We start from the raw sequence: 24,658 nt of genomic DNA on the forward strand, positions 1-24,658 counted from the left end.
TACAACGAAAAATCAAGTCCAATCTGTCAACGACAATTTCATAATAATGTACCAAAAAAATAATGTATAGCTTTTAGAAGAAAAAAATATTAGATAGCAAGTGCGTCATTTTGAAATTCTTGACTGAGGCTCATCTGCAGGTCAGATAGTTTCTTTTTCAGTGCAGCAATACCATGAATAACTATGTTTTCGGGTCTTAGTGAACCACACGTTTCAACGTTAAAGAAAAACTTGTTCGGTTTTGCGTCCCATTGAAAAGGGGCTTCATCTAAAAAAAGAAGAAAAGAATATACACGGAAGAAAAAAACTTTGAAAAATATATTCAGCAAATAACAAAATGCAATTCAAAGTTAGCTCAGCAAATCGCGGGGTACAAGGTTGCACAACTTTTAGTCTCAGAAGGTCCCTGCTCACAGGCCTGATGCTTAATGTCAGAAGATGGTTTTTTTTTTAAATACGCTTTTCCCTCAGTCTATACTAGGGGGTTCGGACCTTTTCATCTTTAGATTGCAGAATGACACGGAAATAGATAGAGTTCTTGAAATCTACTATTCCAAACAAAAGTAGACAATACTTAATTTCCAAACCATATTCTAATGAGCTATTGACATGCTATGTAAATTCGTCGATTGAAAGCAATCAAAAGAATTTTGATAGTTTATAAATTAATTTTATAAACGGTTTACAGATTAATCTTATAAACGTTTCATAAATTTTTATAATCCCTTAAAAAAGATTTATAAACTTTTACATTCATGCGAAAGACGATTTTTTTGAGTACAATATAAAGCCCCACGAAATGGACAAGCACAAAAATCAAAATTTTATTGTAAAGCCAAAAAAAAAATAGTTTTGACATTCTTTTCACGAGGTCGTAGCGATAAAGGTAAAATAAACTGAAAGCAATAGTTTAACAAGAGTTCACAAGAATATTATATATTGCTAAAACTCTGCAAAAAAACCTACTAGACGAGCTTGAGTATGATTGCTACTGGGGTAGGTTCATCTCGGGTGGACAATTCCTTAAGTGTTTGCTAAGATATAGCAGTAGTTTTAATTGAAAAAGTAGCTTTCATTAGCTATTATATAAAGAAATCATTCGAAGGACCTTTACTTTCACCAGAAAACTCCAACTGAGATGACATTCCCTTTACTTTATTTCAAGTTTTTATGTAAATCTAAATTTTTTTTAGACAAGTCGTTTATCAACGATTGGCAAAACTTTCGACAGATTGTAACAATATTCAAGTTGGCACCAATACTGTGACATTTTACGAAAAATTCGCCATAGCGAACGTCCCCATATGAGAGAGATATACCAGATAGACAAGAAAATCCAACCTTAGTGTCAAACTTTAGATATACTTGAAACTAAATATCACTCTATAAGCAATTGTTCTACGCTTTCTTTAACTAGTTTTTTTTTTTAAATCTTATAATCCCTTAATCTTATGCATTTTTTTCTAGATAAGATGGTCTTCTTAAATTAAATTAATCCTAGTGATTTTAAATACAGACTAGTTATTATTTGTTATTATGTTAGCACGATGCTTAACTTAAGATTAACGATGAACTTAAGATTAAGTTTAACGATGCTTAATTTAAGATTATTTTGTACACAAATACTCCATATCATCAAAAGAATACGCTTCTACCATGCAAATAGAAGGAAATATTTTTTTTTATTTGTAATGGACCCAGTAAGGGCGTATCCAGGATTTTTCGGTTCGGGAGGGGGGGAAGGCGTTTACAAGAAAATATGCATTTTTGCATATTTTTTATATTTTTACGCATTTTTATATGCATTTTTGTTACGTTTTTACGAGTCGGACCAAGTTTTTTGGGAGGGATTCAAACTCGGTAGCCCTCCCCCCTGGTTATTGCCTTGGGATCTATATACCATTTTTCCATTACGCTTGACTAAACAGACATCACTGATTAGTGAAAATTCTAATATTAAATAATTTCTAAAACCATAATGGCTAAGCGTGACAAAGCATAGGACAACGATGGGAAAATGAGATAAACCACAGCCAGTGAAAAAAAGAGAGAAAAATACAAATATTTTGGCCGAGACCTCCACTCAACTGCCTTCAGTACAAGAACAAGAACAGAAAAAAAAAAACATAGATAAGTCTACTGGACAATATAAAAGACAAACATCAAAAACACTAAAATAGAAAAGGCCATTTCTTAAGCAACAGTAAAAAAAAAAAAAAAAAAAAAAAAGTGAATTAGTACATATTTAGTGAATTTGTGCCCATGGCTTTCTTGAATGCTAATCCTTTCTCAAGTATTATCAAAATAGCCTGGACTTAAAACCTTTTCTTTCAATGAGATGCTAGACGGCAAAGGAATTCTATGAGTTAGAATATTTAATAGAATATTCCATTAAATAATTTAATATGGCACTTACATTTATCATCTTCTAATTCTGAGTATTCAGACTTGGGCCATTCAGATGGGACAGGGTAAAGAGTATGCCTGAGGCTGTTGTCTGGATCATATTCAAATGCAACGCCGGCAGTTGGATTCCACTTGGCATGCTCTTTTCCAAATCCCTTTTTGGCATAGGCTCGCAGTTTTAGTTCCTGACCTTTTCGTAATTTCACAATCAATATAGCTGAAAAATTAAATTAAACTTACAAAAACCATCGAAAGAGAGGCAAACCGTCTTGCCTATATACCAAACCTATAAACCTAGAGGATTACAGATTTGAAACCATCTTAACCCTTAGCATAAGATGGTACGGACAATTTTTTATATTTACTTGCAAGATTAATTGTGATAGATAATAAATACCCATGAATTGTTGATTTATACTTGAGTGACATTTGAAAAGCAGTATAGGATTATTTTGGAATTCGAATGAGACTATTGGATCAAACTAGTAAAAGAAGCTGGTTTCTTTCTTTGCTTAAGCTACACTTTTTTTCCAATTTATTGTATAAACTGTATATGTATTGTATTATTGTATAGAACTGAACAAAGATCCAATAGATAAATGGTGAAAAGTTGGATTAAAAGCGAAAAAGAAACGTGTTGGTTCTATTGACCTATTGAGGCATAAAGTCAGTTTTAGCTACAGACTGCAGATAGTGTCCCAACCAGGGGCACACTCATGAAGAGACCAGGGTGGCCTCTAGGAAAAAACTATCAGACAGTAGAAACCTCCTGGTAGCACTTTTTGCCTCCCCCATGAGATAAATTGAAAGCACTGCTCTCGGCCTCAATGATCGAACAGATCAACTACACGGCCAATGTATGTTTAATTTATGGCGAGAAAAAAGTCAAAGGAACCTTTGAACAAGGAAAGCTAACAAGTTGAATTAACCCTAATCAATTCTCATAATCTGAGAAATTAGTCAGGGCAATTATCTTCTGAACGTAGAATATTTAAAGCAATCCAAATGTACTGAAAGGCACTTCTAATAATAATTATAAAAAAAAATAAATGTTTCAACTGAAAATAAGGATCAACATTAAAACTTAAAACGAACAGAAATTATTACGTATATGAGGGGGGTTTCCCTCTCCGTGACACCTCGCTCTTCACGATAATGTTTTTTAGTACTTTAAAAAAGCTTCTTATTGTTCTAATTAACGAACCCTGTGTCTCACGAGACATTCTTAAAGTATTGTTAAAAATTCAAACTTTAGCGTAAAGATCGAGGTGTTGAGGAGGAGTCAATCCTCTTGAACTGTTTGATAAAAAGATGGAAAATTAGAAAAAAACGAATTATACCATCATCATGACTTTTAGAATGCTAAAATAAGAGGATGGGGGGGGGAGGATATTTGAGAGGCTACAATCTTCATATCAGTGATATAAATGCCCGTGAAGATGACAAACTTTTGTTAGTTTTGCTATTCCCAGAACTGTCCATTTCTTCTGCAAGAAAAACTTGGAGACACAAAATATGCAAGACATATTTTGGAAATATTCCTGTTTGTCTCATGAATAAACTCCCTTGCTTGTAAAACAGCAAGTTTTATTTCAATGTAACGGCAACCTTATTATGAATTTCTAGAACCTTAAAACCCTAGAATTTCTAGAACCCTAGTAACTTAATTTCTATCAAGTCTATTCTACACTTCAAAAAAAGAAAATGACAAAACATAAATTATAATCGTTTGTTTTCACGCATCTTGTTTTGGATAGGATGATGCCGAGTTTACTACATCAGTAAAAAAAAAGCTGCTAATGGAAACAGAATTAAGCAGGCTATAGCTTACGATCTATTTCGTCATATTCTCCTGCATCAGCATCACTTCTTCGCGAAGTAACTGGGACGACTCTTGAATCTGATGTAACCATATCGGCAGTTGTAACTTGTCTCGTTGATCCCTCAGTTCCCTTCACGTCTAAAGTGATTTCAACACTACAATCTTGGCAAAAATCTGTGCAAGTACAATCCTGTAAATAAAGATTTGTGTCATTTCTTCAAAAGCTGAGCTGCTCCAAATCACAAGGCAATTATTCTATTCCGCAGCAATTTCTAACTCATTTTAAATCGGTTTCTTTTTGATGTCAAAGATTGTACTTATTCAATTATTTTTAATGTTTCATGAAACATTGTAGAGATTAATTTATCAAGATTGTTGTTTATGGATGGATATACTTTACAACATATTAAAAGCCTAATATTCCTGGACTGGAGCCGACTTGCTTTTCTATTTTATATAGAATTTGTAAACTAGAGAATATATTTAATAATCATGAATAATACTTTATATTACCCTTTGGGGCTTTCTTAGCAGGTGCTGCAAAGTATTTTGTATACATTTAAAAAAATAAATTTATCTTATATTAGTTTTTGGCAAATTGAGATTTGCAATTGCTTTTAGTTTGGAACATGTAAAGCTAAATGAAACATGATTGCCTCCACAGTTTGCACACTTAAGTGCAAATTGCACGGCAAGTCTCTATCTGAGACATGCTAACCAGCCCATCGCGCACATTTTGGTGTTACACCTAAACATAACGACTGGAGATGTTCACGGGACCAGCAAATGTTACAACATCGTGGTATCGCTTCGAACTCAAAAACACTTAGGTTTTCGTACCGGATTTGACTGTATCTGAATGCTTTGGCTCTTGACATTATATCAGAGAATTCAAGTTTTACTGCTGTAGATTTCACTAGCCTAGAGGCGTCAAAAACACCAGGGCAGGAAATCAGGTGAGATAATTCAAAATTTCTTGAAATTCCCTTCAAGAGGCCGTAAAACTTCTTGGTTTGGACTTTAGCAGAAGAGCAAGTTATCACTCCAGTTACTGACAAACGGAAAACTTCAGCAACTGACTTATCTTTACTGATAAATCAGTTTGTCATGTTCAGGACGTATACTAATAATTGATTTATGCCCATTTATCTCGTCTATCACAACTTTTCTTTTTATTGGGTCTGAGAGAGTAGAGGGAAGGTTTGACACAACAATAGTAGCATGTGAGTCGGAAATTGTAGGCTTTGGCAGTTGCGGGTAATTCAATTCATAAGCATCCAGCTTTGCTCCAACAACTTTGAGTAGTTTTTTCACAGGATTAATCTTTGTAGAAAACCTAGAGTAAGCCACAGCAGAAAGAATGGGAGCCTCGATAGGAGACTTGGTAACATAAATCAGAGTTGACACCTCCCCACATTTCAATTTTTTAATAAGGTCAAGAATATCTTTTAAATAATTTGTAGAAGCTTTCGCGCCAATGCACCATGATCAATTACCATTAGGTGCAACCTTTGCCCAAAATTCATTTTTTGCATTAGCAATAACACTGCATTCAAAAAAAGTCTATGGTGTATTGAATAATAATATCATCTTGAATTCCTTCTTCCCAGTTATTTTGCAGAAAGTTCATTACAGGGCAGTGCACATATTCGCAATTATCCATAGCTTGTTTTCAGTAGTGTAAATGATGCAATAGGCTTATATAGGTGTAAATGGTATATTTGCAGCTGGAAGCAGGGTTGCCAACTTACACACTATGATTAGGATTAAATTAACATTTTATTGAAACCAGTTTGAATGCAATGAAATCAGAGCCCAAAGACGGTCAGTCCAGCGAGAGACTCATGTATTACCCAAATAGCAAATTGATAGCTTGAATCTAGGACGGACGGGTCAATTCAATCTAGAGCAAAATATTGCGAAATAACAGTCACTGAATTCTGGCAAGCTTCACAGGATTTAATCCAAGACAAAATATTGCAAAATACCATTCCTGAATTGAATTTAAGTTCAAAGCACTGAATTGACAAATGTCATGACAGATGAAATTCAAAACAGGTACAATAATTCAGGATGAAAGCAAGGTTCACAGTTCATATAAACCAAAATAGATGTTATCACTTTGAAGACTGAAGTGACACTTGTATACCAAGTATTTTCTTTAAATATTGTTTTCAATGGAATAGACAATTTTGTCCTGAGGCTACAATTAACAAACAAAACATTTCCTAACTTTATTTTTCCTGGAGAGATGATTGGTACCATTAAAATAATCAACATATATTCACCATTGAACTCTTTTGTTTATGGTGTGGAGCAAATCAATTTGACATCCTATCAACATATGATGCTAAGAACAAAAATAAATATTACTTCAGATCAGTAAATGATAAAGACAAGCTAAAATAACAAAAAAAAAAGAATTAAAACTTGCATAAGTAATGAAACAAATTTTTAACTTACCCTGCTGTACACCATTTTGTCAACCACTTCATCTGACGTAAGAGGAATTAGACCAATTCTATGAGCAAGAAATTCATCAAATAAAACAGTTGAGTTTGCCTCAAACTGGATCCAATCAATGGCCATGGTTGGAGTTTCAGCAATGAATATACGTCTCAAAGCATTGGCGGTGCTACAAAATAAATATTATGCATTCATGTTAGCCTGATGTTCCTTTTTCAGAAAGGGGGGGGGGATTAGCTACCAATATCAATCTGTATCAAGATTCGGTACTATAATAAAAAAAAATAGTAATTCCACATAAAATATTCAGGACATGAATGCTGGAAGCAAATATTCAATTATTTTTTTTTGTAAAAATGAATTTAATTCAAGTAACGTTAATGGTGTTTCTGGGCATCACTTTTCTGAACTATACTGTTTTATGTACTTTAGTGACTTCTATCATTTATATATAACATTTCAAATAAAATACAGCAAACCTGTAGGAATACGGGGAAAAGTCAAATACACTAATATTTATAAATCCCAGCCTGAAAAAAAAATATGTATATTTAAGTATATGTACTAAAGTACTTTATGAGTTTCTCATACTCAAATAATTTACATACCTATATACATGTAAAGTCCCACAAAATACTGTAGCAACAACCAACAGGTAAAAATCTGACTGAAATAAAGAAAGTTTGACTCAAGTCTACTAAAATTCCAGAAGTGTATGTCATTGCAAATAGCAAACACTGATAAAGTGCAAGAAGTGTAAACTAAAAATTTACTATCTCTGAATAACCAATATTGTCATCTAATTACTAATTGCCCATAGGTAGATATTACGAGTAAACCCCCTACTAGTACAAACACAAATGGCTAAAATCCATTCATTTTGATAAAAATTGATGCAAACAACATTAGCATTCTAGTTGCACATTAGCACACTGATGAGATAGTCCTGGCTAAAAGGTAGCATGTTGGTAAGAGGTACACTACCCTTAATAAAAACATCATAGTGTGTTAGTTTCTAAGATTTGGCCAGCTCTCAGTGTTGTTAGGCCTATTCCCCATGAAGTATTAGAGCAATTTTGACTTAGAGGTCAATCATGGATCAACACACACAACTACACTCCCAGGGTAAAACATTTGGTCTATTGTTTTCACAGGAAATTTTGGATAAACCAAGAAATTAGTTTTTATGTAGATAAATGCAGCAATATTGTAGCCTATGGGTCACAATTGCAGATCAGCACTTGTCACTACATCTTCTGGGTACAAACTTATATCTTCTGTTTCATATTTGTCATTTTCTGTGGAATTATGTTACTTCAGAATTTACTTCTACATGTATCTACTATGCAACAATATAATAGATTCACTGAAGACTCCTTTTCAAGCATCATTACATCCAAATTTTTTTGTTTTGATTACCATAGTACACCAGAGTTTATGGTACCAAATGATTTCCTGCAACTATAGTCTGTACACAAAACAACTGTTAATGGATGTGATGATATGCCTTAACCAAAAAATTTAATAAGAGCTAAATACTCATATTACAAGGATTGTGGAGGGTGAGCTTGGTGAAAAAAAAAGTTAATTTGGTGAATCTTAGAAACAGAAAAATACAACCAACTGAAAATGTTCTCGGAGTAAGAAAATAGTAGTTAAATTGGTATGCATTGGTTTTCTACTTTTTTTTTTTTATCATGTCTACTAAACATTAACAACACATTTTTCACTGCTGTATTACTTTTTATATGCCCCTGTAAAACCAACTGATGGAGATCCTAGTGAATCAGATGAATTTTACTTACAGCTAGAGGAACAAAAAGACAGGGTTCCAGGTATAAATAAGGTAGCCTAACCTTATTAGGGGATTTTAATGCCCAGGTCAGTAGAAATAGAGATAGATGGTATCCTGTCCAGGCAAAGTTGGTTGATGAAAAGAAAACTGTGTAATGATTAAAGATTGTTGCAATTTTGTAGGTATAGCAATCTGGTTATAAACAACACAGTACCTGGTCATAAAATGGCCCACAAGTTAACATGGTATTCATATGTTGGTAAGCCGGGCCGTCTTGAATGGGGGGGGACGCCTCCCCTCCAATGTTTTGGTCACTTGGTAAACAAAAATAAATCGGTAAAATTGTGAAGTGAAGCGCAATGATTTTTCCAATGTCACTAAAATTCTTTGTTTGGTTAAATAAAGACCACAAAAATACTGACATGCCATCTATAGTAAGTTTGAACTTGGTTGGTAAATGCATTAGTTTTACCAACTTCTGCAGTGAGTTTACAGATGGTGCCATAACTTTCACTAAGTTACTATCCTATCACTGAGTTACTAGATGCAGGGGTGCCTACTGACATAATTCTTCCTGACTTTTCTGAAGCTTTTGACAAAGTTTGTCACTAGCATCTTGCAATCAAATTACTTTCTGTCAAGCTTGAAGAGAAGTCCCTGCTCTGGATCCTTGACTTTCTGTATATGCAATCTCAATGTGTTCAGTTATTTGATGACTCTGGTAGCTGTATTCTTTCTTTGGCAAAGCATGTTTTGAGTGGAGTTTCTTGGGATAGTGTCTTGGGTCCTACAATGTTTAATATCTTCATCAATGATGCTCCTTCCACAATCAGCAGTAAACTAATGCTCTATGGTGATGACCTGAAGCTCATTGGACTAGTCTCGTCCTGTGAAGATCATGACCTTCTGCAAAATAATCTTGGACTGCTTGATCAATGGGCTGAGGCTTGGCTTCTTAAATTTAATGTTGTGAGTGCCATGTCATTTTTTCAAAACGAAGAAAACAAGAAAAGAAGAAATCAATTGATGAAAAATTTATATTATTGATTTCATTTATTTTCTGAGTGAAAGGAATTAAAGCTCTTGCTACTCCTTTTGATTGAGAAGTATTATTTTGCCTTTTCATATAAATTTATTGCGTGGTTAGAGTTTCTGGAATTTCCCTTTCCTGAACCCAATGTTTCCTAACACTTCTAGCCCCCTCAGGGAAGGGGGCCAAGCATCTAATTGGTTATCAGAAGCTGATATTCCTATTGTTGTATCTCCAATATCCAATGATGATAGCCTGAATGAAACCATGATTACTGTCTCTGAGCCACCAATCTCTGAAACTGACAACCTGCTAAATGAAGATTTTCAGACAGTAGGCAGAAAACAGAAACGAAAAAAACCTTCTATGAGTCCTCCTGAAATAATGGGACTCTCAAACCCAAATCCAGCTGTGGAGATAAAGGACAAATCCATTATCCTTTTTGCTCCAATAGTAAAAGATCAATCCTTCTCTATCAAAAATATTACTAACATTAGAATGAATCTTTTCAAAACTTTTAGATGCAGCTTCACTGTGAATGTGAACAGAGATGGTTCACTAATGGTTATGTTTCTAGACAGAAATGAAGCCTACAAAGCCCTTAGCCTAAATAAAATTGGCAATATCCCTGTTACTCCTGAATGGTGGAAACCAACCCTGAAAAATTCTCAGAAAATAGTACTGTACAACATACCATTGGAACTGTCAAATGACGACTTGAAAGATGGCCTTATGAACAATAAGGGGGAAATGCTGGAGGTTCTGGATGTTCATCGTATGGGCAAACTAGATTTTAAGGGAACAAGAAGTAGTAAGAGTGTCCTCTTTATCTTACCTGCTAGTTCCCAATTTGACTCAGTATTCCTTTTTGGTCAGCAAAAAGCTCATAAAATATACCAAGAAAAACCTCTTCAATGCTCAAAATGTTTTAAGCTTGGTCACTCATCTAAGTATTGTTCTTCTTCTGTGCCAGGGTGCCCTAATTGCCTTGGTAATCACTCCTTGTCTACAGAAAGTAGATGCACTGAAGTGCCTAAATGTACAAACTGTGATGGTAGACATCAATCAACAGATCACAATTCATGTCCTAAATATGTTCAACGAGCTAAAGTTTTAAAGATTGCTCTTCAAGAAAATGTTCCTTTCCCAATAGCTGCAATGGAGCTGGCCAAGCGGTCCAAAGTACCATCAGGTCCAAGAGTTAATGAGGCCAAAGAAGGGAATTTAGCCCTTCCTCAAAAACCCTGGCTACAGGTCCACAAGAACCACCCAAATCAGGCACTCATACCTCCTACTGAGACTTCTTACCCTCCATTGGCTAAGGAGCATCCCAAGGCGGCTGAAGCTAGTCTATCCCTCAACAATCCTAAAACTAAGCCTAGATCTTGGTCTGAAAGAGTGGCAGCTTTTCCTAATATTTCTACTCAAGCCATAACTATGCAAGATAGAGTTGGACCTCATATTACTAATTTAATTAAATATGTTGCATCAGTGGACCTAATATTACAATCAAATATGGCTAAAGATAAAAAAGCCAGTATAACAAAAGAAATTGCAGAATACTACTTTTCCAATTCTATTTTCAATGAAATAGGAACAGAATTATCATCCATTCTCTCAAAATATCATGCATGTCACCTATTCAACCCTTCCTATGTTAACTAAGCTGCAGATCCTACAATGGAATTGCGTCTCTTTAAATTCAAATAAACTTGCTGATCTTATCCAATGTGCAAATGATAAGAGAATTGGAATTATTTGTCTACAAGAGACTAATCTTCATCAGTACAAGAAAATCAAAATGCCTGGGTACAAGTGCTACAGGAAGGATAGATCAACTAACAGAAAGAGAGGGGGTGTGGCAATTTTTGTTCATGATTCAATCCAACACTCCCCTCAACCCTTAACTATCTACAGGGATGAAATAGATGTTGTAGGCATATTAATTACCTTAGCTAATGGTAACCATCTTGCCATAAAATCCTTTTATAATCCATGTGGGAGTAAGGACATCCAAAGTATCTTGGAAACAGAATTATCAGGTAATAATACCTCTATTTTTGGTGATTTTAACGCCCACAGTCCTCTCTGGGAACAATCAGCAGGTAGCAACAAAGCAGGAAGAGGAATAGAGTACATATTGTCCAATTTTCCTGACACCTTGATTTTCACTCCATTTGACTTTCAGACCAGGTATAATATTTCTTCTAACTCTTTCTCAACTATAGATTTGCATCTAGGTCCTTCTTCATATTATGATTTAGTTCAGATGGTAAAGGTGTCGTCTCTCCAATCTGATCATTGTGCAATTCTTACATCATTTCAAGATTTATGCTACACTCCCAAACCCTACGTCCCTACATTTATCAACTCCAAAGGTAATTGGTCCCTTTTTCGTGAGATATTAAATGAAGCAGATTTTTCCTTTGTTTCTCCTAATTATGATATTAATGCCATTGAGTCCAATTTGAGATCAATCCTGCTGGAGTCAGCTAAATCGGCAATTCCAATGACTAGGGTACGTTTTTACAATGGCTCCAAAAGACCCAAGAATTGGTGGAATGATGAGTGTAGGGTTGCAGTTCAGGCAAAAAGAAAGGCTCGTAAAATGTTTCAAAAGCACCCATCTCAGTCAACAGCAATCTTTTATAAGCAGTCATGTGCTAAGGTGAAACTAATTTGTAGGAGAGCTAAACAGAGTACATGGCTGAATTTCAGCTCAAGTATCAGTTTTAGAACCCCAATTTCAAAGGTCCATAATTTCATTAGCCAACTAAATAGTGGAAAGCAGCCTAATGATGACCGTAGATATGATATCATTCAGGATGGATATCCAATTGTATCAGATAAAAAGAAGGCAGATCTGTTTACCAATGTTTTTAAAAATGATTGCTCAGATTTTCATCCCAGCCGACCTCCTTTTTGTAATCTCCCTCTTACCTGTTCTTATAAGGGTACTCTGATGAAACCTTTTTCCCAAGATGAATTTTGTGTAGCACTTAATTCTCTTAACATCAAGTCTTCCCCAGGTTATGATGGTATTTATATGAAGTGGATTATTGAGTCCCCAAAGGTGTTTCATACAGCCCTCTTAAGTCTTTATAATCTTATTTGGTCAAGTCAAAAGTTCCCAGATGCCTGGAAGATTGCTCAGGTATTCCCAGCTTTAAAACCTTCTTATTCATCTAATGATCTCAAGTCTTACCGTCCTATATCAGTATTACCTTCCTTTAGTAAAGTTCTGGAAAGGCTTGTCTTATCAAGAATTGAGTGGTTTTCTGAAGTCAACAATCTCTTTCCTAGTGAACAAACAGGTTTCAGAAAAGGACATAGCTCTTTAGACAACATTACCCGGCTAGAAATTGATGTTTGTAACTCTCTTAAAATAAGACATGTCACAATGGCTGTTCTGTTTGACTGGTCGAATGCCTATGGAAATGTAGTCCACAATAAATTATTGGAAATCCTAATAAATCTTCACTTCCCGTATCCTTTTATAAGTTTTATAAAGTCTTTTCTAACTGATAGATATTTTTACGTTCAAGTAAATCAGTCTAGAAGTGAGCAATGCCCCATTACGAGAGGACTTCCTCAAGGTGCAATATTGAGTCCTCTTCTATTCAACTTGTATGTTTCTGAATTTCAAGTATCTCATGCATCATTTGGCCTTTATGCAGATGATTTGATCATTTGGAAGTCAGGAAGGGGTATTAACCTTCTTCAAAGCCTTATTCAACATGATATAAGTCTAGTCCAGAGATTCTCTTTAGCATTTGGCTTCCCAATATCAATCAGTAAAACTAAAGCCATTATATTTACTAATGGTACTCTAGATCCTCCTAATCCACTGACAATTTTCCCAAGGGAGATCCCATTTTGCAATTCAGTGAAGTTACTTGGTTTATTAATGGATTCTAAAATGCATTGGCATGAACATATTAATTCTTTGAAATCTCTGATTATTCAGAGACTTTGTATTCTAAAAAGACTTGCTGGAAGTAAGTGGGGATGTCACCCAAAGATGATTTTGGATTTTTACAAATTATATATTCGTTCAAATATAGAATATGGAATTCAAATATTTTCAGCTCGTCCCCCATCCTCATTCAAAATCCTTGAATCTTTACAAAATTCTGCTATTCGAATAGCTTTGGGTGTGCATAAGCATACTCCTCTGTCAAAGTTAAAAACACTGTCGGGATTGGTGTCCCTAAGTGAAAGAGCATCTAGTCTAAGGATAAAGTATTTCTCGCAAATCCAGGCTTATGGAGCCAAGCATGCTGTATATGCACATACCTTTGCTGAGGAGTCAGCCTGTCCCAATGCCCATTCATCATGGAATCAGTTTCAACTGGAGGTCCCAAACTGGAATCAACATTCGCTTCATGCATATCCCTTTACTGAGTCCCCCCCATGGGAAATGAGTCCTCCAAGCTGTCAAGTAGAACTTATCTCTATTACTAAAGATTTGATTCCTAATTATGAGATCCAGACTATTTTGGCTGAACACATCTCAAAGGCTTACCCCAACTATAGAAAAATATATACTGATGGATCCATCCAGAGGGAAAGAGCTGGAGCAGGAGCATGTATCCCATCCCTGAATTTGAATATTTATTCTCCTCTCCTATTGGGATCTTCTATCCTGTCTGCTGAATTATGTGCCATCCGCCTGGCCTTGGATGCTCTTATAAATTATAACATTGAATCTGAAAATATACTCTGTCTCTCCGACTCTAAATCAGCATTACTAATGATCCAAAATATTAATAGAATTGCTAATGACAAAGATTTATATAATATTAGAAGACAGCTTCTTAATCTTAAGATCAAGGAAAATGAAGTTTATTTTCAACATGTTCCTAGTCATAAAGGTATAAAATATAATGATATGGCTGATTCTCTAGCAGCAAAGGCTTCCATGTTATCTCCTAGTCCTTCCTCTGACCTCAATTCACGAGATATTATCAGGCAAAGATCCAAAGTTAATCACAGTACATTAATGTTATCGCCATTTCATACAAGATTAAATACAGTGCTATATTACCGACTGAAATCAGGTGCCCTACTTCTAAATAGCTTGTTATTTAATTGGAAGCTACATCATTCCCCTTTATGCCGAATCTGCTTTTCAACAGAGGAAACAATCCAGCATATTTTATTTGATTGCCAGGCTCAGAGTGAGGAGACTGTTGCTCTTAAGCGTTTCTGCTCCTTGGCTAAGATTCCAAATACTTATACAGCTATCCTGGATTCTAACCTGCCATGGGAAATTGATCGTAAGATATTTAAGGCAGCAATTGATACCTTAAAGAAGAGAAATATTGTTTAATAAGGATTAAAGCTTGAAGAAGTCAATTTTTAATGGGACGCGATTTATCCCTAGTTTTTGATTGTGCAGAAGAGAGCGGGAATGAGTAGGAAGAGCCGTATTGGTACCGGCCGGCCTAGTGCCTTAAACTGCTGGGGACAGGTAGCTCAGGTACTCGCACTTCCCACAATCAATAACAGTGTATTATTGTTCATAATCGTATATATCCATTGTTCGCAGACTGGAGCAGAATAGCGCTTCCAGTAGCTAGTTTTTCTGAAGAAGAAGTCAAAGAGGTGAAAGGACTTGTTGTTAGTCCATATACCTCCCTACAATTTTTGGAACTGGATGTCATTCACCTTGGCAAAATGAACCCTTGTTGATCTTATTGTCACTCACTCAGAATACTCGCTTTTCTCTGTAAATACTGTGCAAGATCATGGAATCACTATTGACAATGAATTAAAATTCAGCACTCATCCTAATAAGTCTGCTGCTGGTGCAAATTCAACCCCGGGGCTGATTAAGCATACTCTTTCCACTTGTTCCCCTAAAGTAATTAGTCTTCTGTATAAGGGACTTGTACATCCTAAGCTTGACGTTGAAATACGTCTAGCCTCCCCTTCCTACCCTGCAAGACTAGCAAAGCTGGAACTATCAACTCTTGTATACAGGACAAATACACTCCCAACATTATTTCCCATTGTTGTTACTAACTCAAAAACTAGAGGTCTACAGTTGAAACTTGTTAAGCAGCCTCTATTCAGAGTCTGCATTCAATTCTTTTCCTCAAAAATCATCAACAGAACACTTGGAATAAACTCTGAAAAAACTGTTACTGCTGAATCTGGGGACATCTTCAAATGAAAAGTAGATGCTGAGTGGTCCTCCAAAGAGTGTAAACTCAACTGGGAAGCTATGGATTTGTACAGTGCACCTGATCACTAAAGAATCCTCAATACAGCTCAAATTGTCAACTCTGGAGCTGTACAAGGAGATATCCTTAGATTGCTCCAAGCTGCAATTTAAGGTAACAAGAAGATTTATCAAGTAGACAGCTTCAACTACCTGTGTAGCATTATTAGTAAAGATGGTGGGGCAGTGAAGACATTAGAAGCAGAATAGTCAAGGCCCATGTAGTTTTTTTTACAGTTGAAAAAAGCTTGAAAGAATAGGAGAGTCTATGAACCAAGATTAGAACACTGGAAGCTACAGTGAAGACAGCACTCAATTATGGCTCTAAAGCACAGGTGCTCTAAAAACAAAGGATAATTTGGTAGATATTTTTCACAGAAATTGCCCACAGATTGGTTTCATTATCCAGCTGACTGATCATATCTCAAACAGTAAGCTGTACAAAAAATTTGGTTCAGCCCCACTTTCTAGGGATGGTTGGACTGTTGCTCAAGCAGCAACCATGCACTAAACACATACCAACAATGTATTAATTTTCATATGGGATCCCATCTAGTCCCACTGTATAGCATTCAAGCTTCTCTCTCTCTTCGGGGTAGGCGGGGAGGGGGTGCCTGCTGTCTCCAATCACTTTCCAAATAGTATCTATTCATTGCCTCAGCTCAGTCCATCATTCTTAGCCAATTTTGTTTTTCACTATTTTTTCATCTATAGTGAGCCCTCTCATATAAGGTCTGTGGATTATTGGCAGGGATTCTGGTTGCAGATTTTAAATTAATTAAGCCAAATTTTTGCTTTTTTTTCTCGGCTGCCTAGTCTGGGGTAATACCATTTTACTGACTATCTGGGCATTTTTGTTGGTAAAACTACCTGAGCTTGTGAAAAGCCCGGACAGTCAAACCCAAGACACAAGCACAGACAGTTCATTTTTTGTTAGCCCAACTGTCTTAGCTTATAATTGGGTTCACTTGCACAACATTCAAGGCAGACAGGAGGCCCTTGTAGGCTATATATATGAGAGAAAGGATGAGACAGCTAGGACATATTCTGTAGATGAAGGGTGACAGATGGCCAAAGATTGTCCTTGTTGGCCAATTTGTCCCACAATGGAATGGAAGGATAATACAAGGAAAGATTTAAGGGAAATAGGAATTTCTTGATAGTGGGAAAAGAATGAGGCTTTGAATAGATTGGAATGGAGGATATGCAATTGCAGCTGTGTGTTGGCCTCAGGTGGCTTGGTGCTGCAGTGAGTTGTTATTAGTAGTAGTAATAGCAGTAGTAGAGTTTGGTATCTGCATTGCAACCCAATTACCAAATCTAACCGAGATATTTCATAATCAGTTCAGAGGTGTATAACAAAATGTATAACAACATCCCCTACCACTTAAAAAATTGAAATTACTAAATACTGAAATATTTGCTGTTAGAAAGGGGACACAGTTATGACATTCAAGCTGCTCAATAACGAAAAGTCTATCACAAATATACCTAAACTTGATAATTCTTCCAGAATGAGGAGACATACTTGAAACCTTTCTAGAAGCATTCCAAAACAAGGCTTTCTCCTCCTATTGATGATTCATGTAAATCACTACTTGACAAGGAATGATGCAACAAGTCATAGCAGATGGTTTGGGATGCACCAGATGAGTTTTTCACACCATGTTCACTAACTGGGAGCTACCGAATCATCCTATTGCTGGCAAGTGCAACTAAGGTAAAACGAACCAGGTAGTTTGAGCTTTCTCTACTGGCTAACTGACGTAGACTTTTTATGATGGCGACATTTTCATCCTCATAAATAGGATGACAAATAGTTTTTCTTCATAAATTTGCCTGTGTCCCTTTCTAATCTATCTTGTGTTGCTAAGGTTCAAACATAAGTAGTCAGAGACAACAGTTCAAAGAAGAGATCATTTAATTGCTACAAAAAGATGAGCCTTTGGCAATAACCTTTGGTATGTTAGACATTGCTGGAGTGAATACTAGAGTACTTGTCAAAACTACTCAAAAGCAGGAAAATTCTATACAGCAAAGACATATTTTGATTAGTTTGGGTCCATCCCTCATTAAGCCATAAATGAGTGCCAGCACAACCAACATGTAGCTAATTGCAAAGTTATAAGAGTCTGTAATATCTGCAAAAAGGGTCAATACAAAGACTGTCATGTTTAAGTGTACCGAAAATGTGCTTAGAACTTTTGTTTTTACTCGAGAATACTCTTTTGGGACCATATCTATACATACAGAATAAAATGTGTGTATGACTGTCTGTGAGTCCTCTATGCATTACTAGACTGTTTTTCCAATCACCCAGAAACTTGCATGAACACAAATGATTGACTGTCCCTTCTGATCAAATTATTCACATTTTCTGAATATTGAATTAATAAGTTAGTTAATTATGAATTCTGTCAAATTACAAAAAAAATTCAAGAAATTCTCTGAATTTTATATTCAACAGTTTTGTTAATTTGATATTCAACCTAATTTTTCAATACTTTTCAAATTTAAAAATACTATCATTATTTTCACATGATGAAAAAATTATCCAAAGGATTATTCTGCAGGGGGGGGGGCTTTCTATATTAAAATGAATTTGATTTTCATATCTTTTATCAACTCTTTGCATATTTATTCAAAATAAATCAAATAGAGAATTTAGTGTATAAAATAATAGAAAATTTGTCAGCCTGTAGTCCAGACAGTGGTTCATCATAATCCAGTTGCAAAACTATAAAAATTTCCTGTATCCTCATATAGCCAACTGCAAAGTTACAAGAGTGTGTAACATCTACAAGAAGGGTCAATACAAAAACCATCTGATTTAAGTATGCCAGAAATGGATTTTACTTCAGAATACTCTTTTGGGACTATATCTATACATACAGAATTGAATGGATGTCTGCCATCTGTGTGTTCTCTATGCATTATTACAAAGTTTATTGAATCACCAAGAAACTTAAAAAGTTGCTGAGTACACTCTTACAGAGATTTAAGGTATAAAATACCCCTCCAAGGTCCTAGTAATAATCTGTGTTGACTGAAATTTGAAACTCCTTAACACAAATAACTGACCTGCCCTTCTGGTTAAATTATTCACATTTTCTGGATATTGAGTTAATAAATTAATTAATTATGTATTCTATCATTTCTCAGATAAAAAAAAATTTCTGTTTTGTATTAAACAGTTTTTTGACGTGATATTCAACTACTTTTTCAATACTTTTCAAATTTAAAAATACCATCATTATTTTTAAACAATGAGCAAATCTTCAAAGGGGGAACTCTGCAGGGGGGAAGGGGGGAGGATTTGCCATACCAAAATGAATTTGATTAGCATATTGTTTACCAACTCTTTGCATATTCAATCAACATACATCAAACAGAAAACTTACATGCATAAACATGTAAAGAACAACTTTATTATGCCTGGGATTAACTATATTATGGAAAGCATATCTGTAAAAAATATCGATGTTCCTGTTTACTGATTAAGGGCATTCTTGTGTCTTTTTAGTTATGAACTAAAAATAAGAATCTTCAGGGGTGGGGGTAATTTTCTAAGGGGAGACCAGTCAAAAGAGGAAAATTTTCTAGGGGGATAGTTTCTCTAGGGGAAGTTTTCTATAGGGAGACATTCTCCATGAGGTGGGAAAGATTTTCCCTGAATTTTGTTTCTTTTGACATTGCAGCAGTACTTGATTGGTAAGCTAGTTTCTCATAACTAAACCTCAGCTTGATATCTGAAAGAGTTTGTTGTCTGGTTGCCTTAAAATTTTGGGGTAGAAATGTGTCTAGCCTAAACAAGTATATACAAGAACAAAAACAACTCCACCAGTTAAGGGCTAACTATGTAACTAAAGGGTAAATGTATAATTTGGGTTATATATTTGTAAATTAGGAGGAGGAGGGGGGGTATTGATGAAGTGAAGTGCATTTCCAAATGATATAATAAGTATTTTAGAATCAAAAGTTGCTTTCAGAATTTCACAGTTTTTACTGCTAGGGAGGAAAAATTGTTTACTAGTGCCAAAATTCCTAAGGGTCTGGAACATACAAAGTCAAATGGCATAATAGAAAAATATTGTATTGACATGTAAAGAAATGGAGAATAAGCAGTCTGGACTTGTTTCATTTAAGGATAGAGATAGAGTGTAGACAAAAGATAAGAGAAGTGTTAAAGAGAGATGGTCAGATAAAGTGAAAAATCTGCTATAAAATAGGTCTATCAAGTAGAGAGTACCTTAAGGTGAGATTACACAATGCTAATGATCATTCAATTATCCATGTAGAAGCAATCATGTTTTGATAAAGATCTGACACTTTCCATGACTGATATACAGTTTTATGGGTTTTAAAATCATATGGCCTAGCTATTCAAAAGACAAATTCAGAGCCCTGGCCTCATTATCTATGACTAGAAATAATAAAGTGTTTTGGCAAATAGATAATTGATATAATATCTATTTATACAACATTGGAAGTGGAGAAGTGGAAATTGATTATATAACTTTAACAAAATGAATTTAAGTTATAATCAGGTAGTAATTTTAATACTGATGTCTTAAGCTTTTTATAGGCTACCTAAAAATGATAGAAAAAATAATCATCTTTAAGGGTCTATAAGGGCTTGAAATTGAGTAGCCTAAAGCAATTACTATATTTAGAAAGAACATAACAAAGGCATTGAGTGGTTTTATATTACTGACATACAACTTATTTGTATGTCAGTAATATAAACTACCCCAAATTCACCCAAATCTATTAGACTAGCTGAGTGGTTAGTGCACTGGACTTGAAATCCTGAGAACAGGGCTCAGCCAGACTTGACCCAGCTCCAAATGGGTACCTGGAGAAATCTGGGGGTAAAACACAGGAACTATTGGATGATTTGCCTACAACCATGCAATGTACTCCTGGTCAAAGGCAGTGAATCAGGAGGTTGGTACCTGCACAATGCTGCATGCAAAAAAAGTTTCTTATAATTTTATTTTTGGTAAAATTCTAATTTAGCTACTTCTTGATTTTTTTTGGAAAGGTATAAGGTTGGGAAAACAAAACTTTCAGGGATTGATCTATAGACTTAAGTATGTCCTGGGAAGGCATTTTGAAGTACCTACCTCTGATCTTTCTCTATCTAGAGGGTACTGAGTTTTGGCAACCTTTAAAAATATTTGTTACAAGAGTGAAATCTTGAAAAATAGATCTTGTGCTTAAATAAAGTACAAGAAAACTGTTTTCAGCTTCACAAGTTTGCTCAATCACAATTTATGAGGTTTCAAATATCAACTAAATTAAAAAAAAACATTGCTATGGCTTAAGATTCTACTTAATAATTGGGATTTCATTTTCAAAATTAAACTAGAGAAAAAGAAACCAAAAACTCAAAATTAAGGTAAAATGTTATTTTGTCAAAATTCCAATAGTTTTGCCTATCTGTCAAGTAGGCAAATTTCTAAGAATCATAAATCAGAAGAGGATTAATATTGGCAATGCCTTCCCTGAATATTTTTGGCCGTAGATTAATTACTGAGTTTCATTTTCCTGACCTAACCCCTATCCAAAATAGCAATAAACAGCTAAACTAGAATTTTACTTAAACTAGAAGTAGCTACTGATTCTATGATTCTACACAATATGAAATATGCCTAAAAATGGCCTTCTTAACACACTTCATTTTAAATAGCCTTTAATCTAAGCCTATACCTTATTTCTGTTTGTTTTGAATATAGTCTAGGGTTATGTGGAGGGAGAGTGGGATGATTTGTCAAAAATACAAACAACATCATGAAAAGAGCATAAAATTAACAATCTAAAAATGTGTCAGTTTTGCAGTAAAATTCTACTTTAGCTTCTTTTGGCTATATTGGAAAGGGGGGTAAAATTCTAGTTTATTGACTTCTTGCTATCTCAGAAAGAGTTTAGGTTAGGAAAATGAAACTTTCAGGGATTGGTCTACAGGCTAAAGTATATGCCAGGAAGGTATTTTGAAGTACCTATTTCTACTCTTTCTCCCTCTAGAGGGTCCTGACCTTTAAAAAAATGAATGTTATATAAGTGAAACCTTGCAAAATAGATCTTCAGCTTGAATAAAGTATAACACAATCATTTTCAGCTTCATAACTTTGCTCAATCCCATTTTATAAGGTTTTAAAGATATGCAAATACATTTCCTAAATTTTCAAAAAAAAACATTGATATGGCTCAAAATTCAACTCAAATAACAGGAATTGCATTTTCAGAACTAAAGGCAGAGAAAAAGCAACTAGTACCTGAAAATTATGGTAAAATGTTGTTATGTCAAAATTTCAATGGGTATAGCCAAGACCTGTCATGTAGGCAAATTTTAGGGCCCTCTAGATGAAGAAGGAGTAGAGGTGGGTACTTTAAATACCTTCCTGGGACATACTTTAGCCTGTAGACCCATCCCTGAAAGTTTCATTTTCCTAACCTAAACTCTTTCCAAGATAGCAAGAAGTCAATTAACTAGAATTTTGCCAAAAGGGGTTAGGTTAGGAAAATGAAACTTTCAGGGATGGGTCTACAGGCTAAAGTATGTCCCAGGAAGGTATTTTGAAGTACCTCCCTCTACTCATTCTCTCTCCAGAGGGTTCTGAAGTTAGAATAAATGACAGATGAAATGACATAGCCTATTGAAATTTTGACAAACAACATTTTACCTTAATTGTAAGTTAACTGTTTCTTTTCCTCTAGATTTAGTTCTGAAAATACAATTCCTGTTATTTAAATAGAATTTTAGGCCTTTTTTCAAAATTTAAGAAATGTAGGCTATTTACATATCTTTAAAATCTCATAAACTAGGATTGAACAAAGTTGTAAAGCTGAAAACAATTTTGCTGTTGGCTACATCATTTAAACAGAAAATCTATTTTGCAAGGTTTCACATTGCACATATAGGCCTATTTTTAAAGGTCATCAAAGTTCAGGACCCTCTAAAGGGATAAAGAATGGAGGTATTTACTTCAAAGTACCTTCCCATAACCTACTTTAGCCTGTAGACCCATCCCTAAAAGTTTCATTTTCCTAACCTAACCCCTTTCAAAGATAGCCAAGAGTAGAATTTTACCATTTTTGCTCCTGCATGTCTCCTTCTGAAGAGTGAGCTAGGCCTACTATTCTTTACCTTTACTATTTTTCCTAGCTAGGCCTTAGCAAAAAAGCTAGAATTTTACTGTATTAGGTTATCTAACCTGAGATCTGTGTCTTCAATATTAAACTTAACATTCTCTTCTGTAAGTTCCACGATTCTTAGCGTAGGTTGATTTGCATATGGCATTCTTAACTAACTTAAAATTTCAGTATTCTAAAATGAAAGCCTTTTCTGTTTCAGCAAGTCAGTGTTGCCACATTGTCAGCGTAAAAAAAAACGCCCTGGGATTTTCAAAATAAGCCATAACGGTTGTTATCGGTTTTAGTACGGTTGTTATCACTGTACCTATGGTGGAAAAAAGGCTAAAAAACCTCGATGCCAACAAATAAGCCGGCCCCGACGGAATCCACCCGAGGTTGCTCAAAGAAACAGCCACCGAGATTTCCCCCACTTTGTGCCATCTATTTCAGTTTTCTCTCGATTGCAGATTTGTTCCCTCACAATGGGAGACTGCTTATGTTACACCCATATTCAAAAAGGGTGACCGGTCTATAGCTGAAAACTACAGACCTATAAGCCTTGCGTCTGCCGTCGCTAAGGTTTTAGAGAGAATTGTTAACGACGCAGTTCTCAAGCACCTAGTTTCCAACAGCATTATTTCGGACAAACAACATGGTTTTCTTCCCGGGAAGTCAGTCGAAACCAACCTACTCAAAACTTATGAGCTAATTACTCAGCTTCTTGACAGATGATTTCCTGTCGACCTAATTCTACTAGACATTGCCAAAGCCTTCGACAAAGTCCCCCATAGTCGTTTGCGCTCCAAACTTACAGCCGTGGGCATTGATAAAAAACTAGTCGACTGGCTAATGGACTTCCTTGGTGGCAGAACGCAAAAGGTTCGGCTCTTTACCACGGACGGAGAAAAGATCTATTCAACACCTTGCCAAGTTCTGAGCGGCGTCCCTCAAGGAACTGTCCTCGGACCGACCTTATTCCTCATCTATATCAATGACCTGCTAGCTGAAACAAAAAACCATTTGACTCTTTACGCCGACTTCAAGCTATTTGGTACCGCGGACAACATTAGCGTACAAGCCAATCTCAACCAAATTCAAGCATGGGCAGATAAATGGCTTCTGTCCTTCAACATCTCAAAGTGCGTCACTCTTCATTTTAGCCGTGGTAATCTGCAGCACCAGTACACTATGTACGACGGCAAAACGTCATCGACAGTCTTGATTCCTACTTCTAGTAGTGGTAGAGACCTGGGAGTCCTGTTGGATGACAGCTTAAAATTCCACGAGCACACCGCCCAAGCAGTTTCGAAAGCAAATGCAAATTTGGGACTCCTGAAAAGAACCGTCAGTAGTCGATCCTCCACAGTTTTTCTGAAATTATATAAAGCTCTGGTCAGGCCAATCCTAGATTTCGGAACATGTCTTGCTGGTCCTTTTTACAAGAGTGACATCCAGCTTGTTGAGGGTGTCCAGAGGAGAGCCACCAAATGCATCGACGGTTTACGCAGTCAGCCCTACTGCAGAAGATTACAATCTGTTAACCTCCCAACACTCGTTTTTCGGCGTAGGCGTAACGACATGCTGCTCACCTACAGGTACCTCCAGCAAGCGGATCAGAAGCTGTTCACTTTCTCTCCCCACCAAAAGCAAACACGAGGACTTTCCAAAAAGCTGTTCAAATCCAGCGTTAACACCAAAGTCCGACTAGATTTTTTCAGCCAGCGAGTGGTGAACGATTGGAACCAACTAAGCCAAGAGACAGTCTCGGCAACCTCG

The 24,658-nt window shown here is 35.6% G+C and overlaps 1 protein-coding gene across 1 annotated transcript; it reads right to left on the reverse strand.

Annotated features, from left to right (window-relative positions):
• Positions 1-22: 22 nt before the first annotated feature.
• Positions 23-23,114, reverse strand: LOC136032856 (DNA-directed RNA polymerase II subunit RPB3-like). The gene is made up of 5 exons (XM_065713268.1): positions 22,963-23,114; positions 6,692-6,863; positions 4,238-4,418; positions 2,417-2,623; positions 23-268 (listed from the first exon to the last, which is right to left on the reverse strand). Exons 1-5 carry the CDS (start codon positions 23,046-23,048, stop codon positions 90-92), a joined length of 825 nt encoding a protein of 274 aa, XP_065569340.1. The 5' UTR covers positions 23,049-23,114; the 3' UTR covers positions 23-89.
• Positions 23,115-24,658: the final 1,544 nt, after the last annotated feature.

Source organism: Artemia franciscana, chromosome 11 (genome assembly GCF_032884065.1).
Source record: "Artemia franciscana chromosome 11, ASM3288406v1, whole genome shotgun sequence".
NCBI classification, from domain to species: domain Eukaryota; kingdom Metazoa; phylum Arthropoda; class Branchiopoda; order Anostraca; family Artemiidae; genus Artemia; species Artemia franciscana.